The sequence below is a fragment of the Leptopilina heterotoma genome, unplaced genomic scaffold (genome assembly GCF_015476425.1).
Source record: "Leptopilina heterotoma isolate Lh14 unplaced genomic scaffold, ASM1547642v1 Lhet_235, whole genome shotgun sequence".
NCBI lineage: Eukaryota > Metazoa > Arthropoda > Insecta > Hymenoptera > Figitidae > Leptopilina > Leptopilina heterotoma.
This window is the reverse complement of record NW_025110952.1, coordinates 1,931,591-1,942,874: the sequence shown is the minus strand read 5'-3', so window position 1 is coordinate 1,942,874 and position 11,284 is coordinate 1,931,591. Positions and strand designations below refer to the sequence as shown.

The following is an 11,284-nucleotide window of genomic DNA, read 5'->3' as shown; positions in this document are numbered from 1 at the left end:
TGTCAATTGAAACATAGCGTTCGTGCTAGTGGTCGATATTAGGTTTAAAATAGAAAAAATGTAACGTAAGATTTTTTACTTAAAATTTTTTAAAAGTCGTCAATTCTATGGAAATATAATGAAGTACACACCAAAAAGTAAGTAAAGTATTATCACATTAATAAATAGGGTTAAAGTAGCGTTACGCCCTTCGTTTGCAGTGCTGCGCGTTATTTGAGGACACTTTGTACTTAGCACAGCAATTTTTTTCCTTTTCCATAATACATTTTCTCCTTGCAATAAGAGTTTTTTCGCTTATGATTATCATCGCCTATAATTACAATATTTCCTTCTTTAACATTAATCCTTTTATTTGATTTACTTATAGCCGACAATTGTCCTAAATATTCATTCCGAAAACGCTTTCTGAATTGTTCTAGTATTAGTTGAGGACCAGTAAAAAACTTTTTGACTGACAATTGTTAGTAAACAGAAGATAAAGTTCGCTTAAATATTATTTTTCATCTGCTAATTATCGGTTGTGGTCGCCTTTTATGAATTGCGAATTAAAATTATTTTAATGACTCAGATAACTATTGGAATTGTTCCAGCAATAGTTTGGAACCAGTAAACAATTTTTGTACTAACAATTGTTAGTAAACAGAAGTTTGATCAAAAAATTATTTTTAATCTTCTGCTGATTATTGGCTGTGGTTACTTTTTATGATTTGGTAATTAAATTAATTTTGATGACCCAAATATTAATTGGAATTGTTCTATATAGCAATAGTTTGGGACCAGTAAACAATTTTTGTACTAACAATTGTTAGTAAACAGAAGTTCGCTCAAAAAATAATTTTTCATCTTCTGCTGATCCCGAGGTTTTTCACCTTGTCTTAGGAGGACTAGCCTCTGCCGCTTCCAGTCGCGGAAGAACTCTCCCTTCTCAAAGCAAAGATTGAAGCATCTAAGCAGAATCTGGGGTGAAGTGTCGATAACCAATTTTAGGATCTCGTTACTTATCCCATCGAATCCAGGCGCCTTGCCTGTTTTCAATCTTTTACCTGCGATTTTTAATTCACTAAGTGTGAAAAGTTCTTCCTCTTTGACTTTGCAGGAACTCCAGTATATCCTAATGAATGGCTCTGCAGGAGGAAACAAAGACTTTATTATCTGTGTAACGCAATCGGGATTATCCAGGCCGGGGGTGTTTTGCCTCGTCAGTAATTTCTTAGTAACGATTTTAAAAGCCAGACCCCATGGGTCCTTATCGACTTCCTCGATTAGGTTCTGCCAACTACGGCGTCGCGACTTGCGGATCTCTTTCTTCTGAGGTACCCACTTGGGGTATATTTTTTGAATTTTTGTTTATTTCATATTATTTTCTTTTTCTGGGTCCAGGTGCGGAGCCCCGGTCAGGGGCTCCCCCCGACTACAAAAAAACCAACTCAAAAGAATAATAATAATTTTCGACATTTCAAAGAATCGCATTTTTCTGAAATCCATGACAAAATGGCCACTTAAATTTTACTATATATTTTCTAAATAGTAATATGTAATTATGTAGTAATTAATTATGTGTTATTTAGGAATTTCTAAGGAAAAAGTTCGATGATCATAAAATTTAAAAATTCCAGAAATTAGTCAATATGCAAAAGAATGCCACTATCTCTTTCAGTGCATAAAAAAATAATATACTATTTAAACATAAAAATTTTTATTTCTGTCTATTTATCTACAAAATTTTCTACTGGTTAAAAGCACATAATGCTCAAGGTTTTTTTTAAAACGCAGTATTTAATTAAATCACAAAATATTTTCCAAAGATACATTATATTGTTTAAAACCTCTGTTCTTGTATGAGGGTCATTGAAAAAAGTTAAAATTCGTTTTTCTAAAAAAATCAAATTTAATTGACAACCAGAACTGTAAGTATTTTCTTTGTTGTTAGTAACATATTAAAATTATAGAAAAGAAATTTCTAAAAATACTTTTGTACTTTCAAAGCCAGCGTGGCAATTTTGAAACTTCAATATGGAGGTGATTGTAGAAGTGTTGCAATTTATTACTCTCAAATGAATATTTAATATAACTAATAAAATTTCAAAAATGAAATAAATTAAAATAAAAGATACTTTTTAAAGTATTTGTAGGGTCGCTGAAGATAAACCTGATTTAATAAGGCGAACAAATTTTAAAGAATTCGTCAGCCATTTTGGATTAGACATTCTAGAGTGATAAATTTCGTCACTTTTACAACCACCGCCATATTGAATTTCTAAAATTGCCACGTTGGCTTTAAAAGTAAAAGAGTGTTTTTAGAGTAAAAGTTATTATTATAAATTAATAATAAATATAATAATATTATAGACATAATAATGAATATAGTATTAATATAATAATGTTTTGTTCTCTCTGTTTCAAAATCTCGAAAGAAAATATAAATAATTGTTTTTTAATTTTTTCATTAAGAAAAAATTTCTTTTTTTTCTTTTTTTTAAATTTTTATTATTTTTTTATTGGGGGAAACTTTGTAATCGTTTAATTTATAAAATTTTTAAGAAAGCTGTAAACAAATTTTCCTCTATATAGACTGTGTTATATAAGACCCTGAATAAATGTCCGTATGTGTGTGTGTGTTTGTGGATCCCGTTTTTGTGAACACGATAACTCGAAGAGGTTTCAACGAATTTGGCTAAAAATTGATAGATATATTTATTATAATATTTCGAAATAGATTAACGAACTTTGAAAAATCCTCAGAAATTTTTTTTTTTAATTTTTCATGTCGGATATTGAAGTTAATATATAATAAAATCGTATTCCTTGCATCAAGACGAATCGATTAATGTATATAAAGTATATATATGGGACGTTTAACGTCAAACGGCCCAAAGCTGTACCCAAAATTGTGTGCAATCAAAATACAAGTTATATATACGAATCTGAAGTCAGATTTTCAAAATTTTTTATTCAAATTTTTTAAAATTATTTATCAATGATTTTTTGGAATTATTTCAATTTTTAATCGATATATATGGGTCAAAATTCCTCAACTGTCCAGATCAAAAAATGAATTTTCTCGAAACTTTGCTAAAATGTTAGAGCGTAGTACCGACAGAAATAGGCCAAACTTTGGTTTTCATGATTCAGAATATTCAGAAATTAACATTTTTTAACATTTATTGCATTTATTTTTAGAGAAAGGGGTTACCTAACTTTAGGCAAACACACATTTAAAATTTTTTAATTTTAACATATTGTTTAATAGAGGTGAGCAAAAAGCTCGAATAGCATGGTCGAGCTCGAGCCGGGCTCGATACTCGAGCATTATAAATTTTTTAGTTACTCAAAAATATTTGAGTGCTCGAAAAATTCAAGTGCTCAAAATTATTTTAGCTTTTATACTGCACGTGTCGGATGGAATTTGGTTCAAGTTCGGATTGATTCTACTCAGCTCTGCTAGAAAAACGAAAAGCTTGAAAATACTCGATCGAGCTTTTTGCACAGCTCTATTGTTTAACATCTTTATGGAAAAAAGAGAAATTTTCGATATCATGATTTTGTAGACAGAAGTGGGCCACCTAAGTTTTTCATCTAAAATAAGTACAAAAGGATGAAGCACTATGATTTTTTATGTTAAATGAAAATTTTTTCAATAAATAGTATTGTAAAACTAAACACAAGCAGTGCATTTCGAAATTTTATTAATTTTTATTTGATTTATAGTATAAAGTAATTTGTCGTAGTCAATGAGTTTATAGCCAGAATCGGTTTAGCCTTTCTTGATTGCTAAAAAATTCAAATTCATTCATAGAACCACTTTATTAGTTTATAACAAAATCACTAAGTGTCGAAACGGAAAGTCAATGCAGTGGCCCACTTCTGTCCACAAGCTTAATTTGACGAGAAATAACGTGGCCATAACACCTTGCAACAATATAAAAGTCTCTTTAAATTTTTTAAGGTTAGGTCTGATACTATAATAAAATTTGACTAAAATCAAAATATGTATACAGATTGTGAATAAATATTTAGTGATGCCTACATAGATATTGAAAAAGGCATTTTAATAGAAAAAACAAATACACTGAAGTCTTGGTTATACGGAATGTGATGGCGCTGAAACGGGATGAGGGGTGAAGGGAAGGGTCGTGCTTGACTCGATGATGTCAGTAGCGCACCTATCACTGGATCCTTTTTTCCCCTTGATATAACCTAACCTCAAAATTGTTAGTGAGCTATCAGACAATATTAATTAATTTATTTATTTATTTGTCTACAAATGTAATTTAATAAATTCAAATTATCAATTTTACACTATATTAATAAATTTCAAAGATATAAAAAAATTAGCAGGCGATTCTATTTCAACCGAGGGCAAAAAGAATCTTCGTACTGTCCTGCATATTTATACTTTTTCGTCAAGGTGACCTATTTGGATTATACGGACACACACCCGAGTTGTCCGTATAACCAAGACTTCAGTGTAAAGAAATAAGAATTTAGGAAACTGTCGCTGTATGCTTAAGGAGGTTCTATCGCTTGACGCAGCTAGTCAAAACAGTGACAAACATTTAATGATTTGACTCACTTGGTAACGTAAAACGTTTGGCAACGCCGAATTATTTCTAACCTGTGATGAAAATTATCATTTAAATTTCGCGCTCAAATTTAATGTGTATAGTGCATGCAACGTTGCCAATCGTTATAAGTGTTGTTAATATTATCAGATGAAACGTAAATTTTGTTTACAAATTGATTTATTGTAAATCTCACAGGTACCTATTGACAATTGTTTTTACAGATATATAATTATTGCATATCGGTTTAGTATTTAAAAAATTTAGAACAATATCTGTTCATTTAATACTTTGCAGTATGTAAATATATATGACAAATTACTCAATTTCCATAAGACTCAATGCATGTTAAATGTTGAAAACCAAAAATGTTTATAACTTTTTTCATAGGTACCTAGAGGTCACAAAAATTTAACTATACGCCTTTATATTAACTTTATCTAGCTGCTCATCAAGTTTTATCAAAATCTGTTCATTAAATCAATTATCGATAGAACCTCCTTAACGGTGTTCGATGGTCTCTGAAATTTCTAGATTATATTCGACAGGACAAACTGCTATCACCCAACAAATACGGCACTGTTTGGTTTAAATCACGTGAAATTGGTAAACAATCATTTTCGAACGAGTTTTTCTCTGCACACAAGCACTTTTTGCAAAATCTGAATCCGAACCATTGACACAAATTTTCTTAATTACGTAAATCCAAAATATTTTTTTAATTCTTGAAGAAACGCGATTGCAAAATGGGAAAGGCCAAAGTAATAAATATTGTGCTTAGGCCTTTAAGGCCTAAGCACAATAGGTTCGCAAAAGTCGTTCGCGAACGCAAAGAATGAGTTAGAAAAGGACAGAGATATATTTGTGTCCTTGTCTATCTCATGCGTCTCGTTCGCGAACGACTTTCGCGAACTTATTGTGCGTTGGACTTAATGCGAATCATTTTAACAGCTGAGCCTTTACGCTTCCTGCATGTTTCTGCCCTCTAATGGCAAATGACTGTAACAAACGTCTTGCCGCCTGTGGGACGCATGATTATTCCCCAAATGTCATTTTTCCGAAATGTCATTTTACCGAACTGCACTTTTGCGAATAGTCATTTTTGCGAAAAGCCATTTTTGCGAAAAGCTATTTTTGCGAATTATCATTTTTGCGAAAAGCCATTTTTGCGAATAGTATTTTTTGCGAAAAGTCATTTTTACGAATTTTCATTTTTGCGAATCGCCATTTTTACGAATTGTCACTTTTGCGAATCGACATTTTTACGAATCGCCATTTTTACGAATTGTCACTTTTGCGAATCGACATTTTTACGAAATGTCATTTTTGACAATAGCCATTTTTGCGAAAAGTAATTTTTACGAATTGTCATTTTTGCGAAAAGCTATTTTTGCGAATTGTCATTTTTGCGAAATTTCATTTTTGAGAAATGTCATTTATGCGAATTGTCACTTTTGCGAATCGACATTTTTACGAATTGTCACTTTTCCGAAAAGTCATTTTTGCGAATTGTCATTTTTTCGAAAAATACAATAGTTAACTTGTAGTATATATAGATTCACTATTGGTTTTTTCGCAAAAATGTCAATTCGCAAAAATGACTTTTCGGAAAAGTGACAATTCGTAAAAATGGCGATTCGCAAAAGTGAGAATTCGCATAAATGAAATTTCTCAAAAATGAAATTTCGCAAAAATGACAATTCGCAAAAATAGCTTTTCGCAAAAATGACAATTCGCAAAAACGACAATTCGTAAAAATTACTTTTCGCAAAAATGGCTATTCTCAAAAATGACATTTCGTAAAAATGTCGATTCGCAAAAGTGACAATTCGTAAAAATGGCGATTCGTAAAAATGTCGATTCGCAAAAGTGACAATTCGTAAAAATGGCGATTCGCAAAAATGAAAATTCGTAAAAATGACTTTTCGCAAAAAATACTATTCGCAAAAATGGCTTTTCGCAAAAATGATAATTCGCAAAAATAGCTTTTCGCAAAAATGACAATTCGCAAAAACGACAATTCGTAAAAATTACTTTTCGCAAAAATGGCTATTCTCAAAAATGACATTTGGGGAATAATCATGCGCCCCCCGCCTGTCATTACATTACTTTTGTTGCTTTTGTATTTCCCATTTTGCAACCGCGTTTCTGCATAGATTAAAAAAATATTTTGGATTTATTAGGTAATTAAGAAGATTTGTGTCAATGGTTCGGATTCAGATTTTGCAAAAAGTGCTTGTGTGCAGAGAAAAACTTGTTTGAAAATGATTGTTTACCAATTTCATGTCATTTAAACTAGGCAGTACCGTTTTTGTAGGGCGACAAGTGTAGGTCGCACATAACCTACAAACTTCAGAGACCATCGAACGCTATGTAATATACAATAAGTTATTTCATACTATGAAGTTGACAACATAATCATAATTTTTCAAAATATTATAAAATTAAAAAATGTATAATTCTAAGTTATCATTTTTTATTTTTCAGTAATAATATCCAACACCATTTGTAAATCTTTCTTTAGATAAAGATTACTCATCAATCATGATTAGAATAGCAATAATCTTTATGCTATCTTCACTGACTAATGGTGATAACCATAAAGATTACAAATTGGATTTGAGTACAGTATATAATTCTCTCTTAGAAGTGAATTTGTATATGAGCAGACAAATTATGGAAAATGATTCGGCAATTTTCTTTGGTAACACAAAAGGTGGAAGAAGTACACTTATTAATTACATAATGGGCAATGAATTATTTGGTGTAAAGCAGTCGATATATAATCCAATAGAAATAATAGCAAGAAATGAATCCATTGGACCAAAAATTGGAAGAGGATCATTAACAGAGACTTCAATCCCCTCAAGTTGGACTTCGAAATTATTACCTAATTTGACTCTCTGGGACACTCCTCCGTTTGACGACAATAGAGGAGCAGTACGTGACATTACTAATTCCTTTTATTTGTATAATCTGGTGAAAAGGGTTAAATCTCTAAAAATAATTCTAGTTGTTGACATTAACGATATTACACAAGATAATACTCAACAGTTTATGTCTCTTATCACATCAGTTGAAACTCTTTTTGGTAATGGGTTTGAAAACTATTTTAATAGTACAACAGTCATTTTTACAAAAGTACCTACCACTACTTATGATGACCAACCAATTGATAATGAATACATAAATTATCATTTAGAAAATCATTTGTTACTCGACACAGGATTGAAATGGTCCGAAGTTTTGAAAAGATTTATAGAATTTATAATACATAATAAAGACCGAGTTGCACTTTTCAAGAAATTAAATCATCCAGATAATGTAACTAAGGATATCGATGATAATATATTTCCGGCTATTCGTAACTCTGAAAGCATAAATAGTAGTTCTCTTCAAAACGTACGTCCAAGAATATCAGCTGCTTCTATGCTAGAATTGTTTAAAACCAGGCAGACATTGCAGACAAGGTTAATTGTTGAAGGTACAGAAAAATTAATGTTAAAGAAATTAAATGACACGATGGATGTTTTGGATAAATTAAACAATGAGATAGATAAAAATAACATAACTGCAATAAAGACAAATTTAACAGAAGATTTGAATAAACTTACTCAGTCTTTGACTTATGAAAATAATATAACAAATAAAGTAGATAGCTTCATTGCCATTGATTCTGGCCTTAATGTCACTGAAAAGGAGAATTTGAAAAGAAATGTAGAACTAATACAAAAAGTTGCAGACCTCTTAAATGTTACTATAAGTAAAGCATTAGAGTTTACTGTGGACTCTTATTTGTTAACCTTAAGCCTAAAATATGAAGCAGCGATTTCACTAGCTGATGTAAAATTAGGCATTATATCAGAACAAGAATTTTTGGATAGAGAGAAACAAAAAGAAAAGCTAGCTCAAAATATTAATATAGCAAAAGAAAAATTAAATGAATTGGATAATACTGGAGACAGTAATATATTGACTAACATTCTTGAAAAAGTGGAAAATTTGTTTAGTAAAATAAAATCATGGTTAATTTCCAGGGGGGGGGTTTGGAGGTTCAAATCCTCCCCAAAATTTGGAGAAAACATATTTGTTAAAGCCTAAATTTCTAATTTTATTCTGAGTACACCTCTTATCAAATTCCATAACACCCCCCCCCCCCGACATTTTTTTTGGCTACGCTCCTGTTTACTTCCAATAAAGGCAAGTAAAAGGGATGTATCGTTCTTAAATAAGTGATAGGAAAAGCGAATGTGAAAGTCAACAACTCCATTGTGAGGCTTTTCTATGTATTGAATTATCAGGACGCCAGTCATTAGCAGAAGTTTTCACTACTTACAAATCTAAAATTATATCTTTAAAATTGAGAGTAGCAAACCCAAATGTAGGAAATAAATATAATATCTTGAAATATTTTACATATTCGTCACATTTGCTTGAAACTCATTTGTCGAGTGTATTTGAATTCGCTGATTACGCATCTAGCTGCAAAAAGTTTTTTAATTTGACAAATATATTCTAACAGATGTTTAATGCATTATGCCTTATACGCTCCAGTCACAGTTTTCAATCAAATTGAATAGGTCTTCAAATTTTTCTCGCCATATTGAATATAAGCTATTTTGAATTCCGTAACTCTTATGTCAGATTTGTAGTCAAAGAACCAAAAAAACTCCCGCATAAAAAGTTTTAAGCAAAAGAAATCAATTTTTAATTTTTTTTCGCTATATTGGATTCACTATTCCTAATTTTGAAAGTCTGATCTAGGATTTGTAAACAATAAACCTAAAAATTCTTCAAATTATCAGTTTCACGCCAATCCAATCACTTTTCTAAAACGTTTCCTCGCAAAGGTGCAATTTATTTTATGTTATGCAAAACTTATACTTCTTTAAGAGAAAAATTTAAGTAAAAAAAAATTATTTTTACAAGATTTGCAATGAATAATGAATTAATTTAGATAAGGTAAAAGTTGGTATTACTGTAAGCGAATCCACCCAAATAGCACAGTATTTAAGTTAAATATTGATTCCATTTTTCCACGAAAAATTGAAGAAATATTGCCTTGCAATATTAAGGCAACATTGTCTCACAATGTTTAAAAATATAATATTATAATTATTACAATATAATTTTATGTGACAGGGAAAATTAAAAGGGACCTACGGTTCGAAAAAGTCAATTTTTTATTATTTAGTGATTCTGATAGAAAAAACTTATCTCAATCAGAATCACTAAATAATAAAAAATTGATGTTTTCGAACCGTAGGTCCCTTCTAACTTTCCCTGTCACATATAATAATGTATAGTAATTTATTATATATTTTTAATTAATTATTATATATTTTAAATTGAAGGAATTAATCCATTTCCAATTCTTATCTGAAGAGGCCTAACGTAGTAGGGTAAAACCTAATGCATTTATAAAAAAAAGGAATAAATAATTGCACGAAAACGTTTTTGTTCTAGTAACGTTGCTAAAACGTTGGCGTTTTTATAACGTTTCATGTCCGCTACATAACGGCTTAAGAACGTCCAATGTTCTAAAAACGTTTTAGATACGTTTCTAGCACAAAGACGTTTTCGTGCCCAGAGAGTGGATTATATTTTAAACCAAAAAAACAAAAATCATCTAAATTTAAAAAAATTTAAAAAACTTTCAAATCTATTATATTTTATTATATTATAATATTACCAGGCAATGTTGCACAAACATTGTCCACCATATAAAAATCAAATGTTGTGCTTTTTGGGTATAACTATAATTACTCTTCCTATGTATGGAGTTTGATTAAGAAGCTCTACTTTTTTATCGTAAAATATTCGTACAATATTCATTTTCATATAATACGTGTAGAATAAACAATTTTTGAAATTTCTAGCAGCGCAAAGTTTGGAACACAATCTAATATCAACATTTGCTGGTTTAAAAATAAATGTTTTTAAATCATTCAGATCCAAGAAGCTTCTAAGATAAATACATTTTGCAGTAATAATTTTAATGGAATTTTAATAAGACTTTGTATAAATACAATTTATATTCTGCTTATAGATTTTGCATTTATTATTGTAAAGTTTATTTTTCTTAAGCCTGGTGTGTTTTAGATCGAATATGGAGCAACAAATAGAATTCATAAATGTTACTACCCAAAATATTAAAAAGTTTCTTATATGCTTTTATAAAGTTTCAGTTTCTATTGTATAATATATAATATTAAAAACGTTGCATTTACGTTCCTAAAACACTTAATCTTGAAATGTGTGTGTAATAAAATTATGCTTAATTGCAGTAAAAAGTCAAATTGAGATTATTATTTATACCTTTCATTTTAACTTTAAAATTTCGACCACAAAATAAGAGTCATATTTTAACTTCAAAGATTATGTAAAAAATGTGCCTTTAAGAGATATACCTCTAGATTAAATCGAAGAGGAATTGCAAACTTGTTGCAACTTTTGAAAAAATTTTTCTTAACTTCAAAAAATTTTATTTAATCTATTTATTCTTCTAATATTTGCGAATTGATATTTGTAGAGTTGAACATTTTCGGTCGGTTGACAATTAAATACCATTATTTAAATAAATTCATGATTTACATAATGTGAATTATTATTAATCAAGAGGACATCCAGAAAGGCAATAGAGTCATTCACTCTGTAGTAATTATGTTATAAAATTTTCCATTAAATTTAAAAAAAATGTTTTTCATTAAAAATTCACAAGA

General features: G+C 29.8%; 2 protein-coding genes across 3 annotated transcripts in view; both read left to right on the top strand.

Moving 5' to 3' along the window:
* Positions 1–11,284, top strand: part of LOC122502682 (trypsin-3-like) — a 34,720-nt gene that overhangs the window by 21,178 nt on the left and 2,258 nt on the right. The gene's annotated exons all lie outside the window — the stretch shown is intronic.
* Positions 16–10,861, top strand: LOC122502678. 2 transcript variants are annotated; one of them, XM_043612840.1, is made up of 2 exons: positions 16–137; positions 7,050–10,861. In XM_043612840.1, the coding sequence occupies exon 2, from the start codon at positions 7,107–7,109 to the stop codon at positions 8,661–8,663; it is 1,557 nt and encodes a 518-aa protein (XP_043468775.1). In that variant the 5' UTR covers positions 16–137; positions 7,050–7,106; the 3' UTR covers positions 8,664–10,861. The 2 variants fall into 2 exon arrangements, with proteins under 2 accessions (XP_043468775.1, XP_043468774.1); XM_043612839.1 differs by lacking the exon at positions 16–137 and adding an exon at positions 1,757–1,907.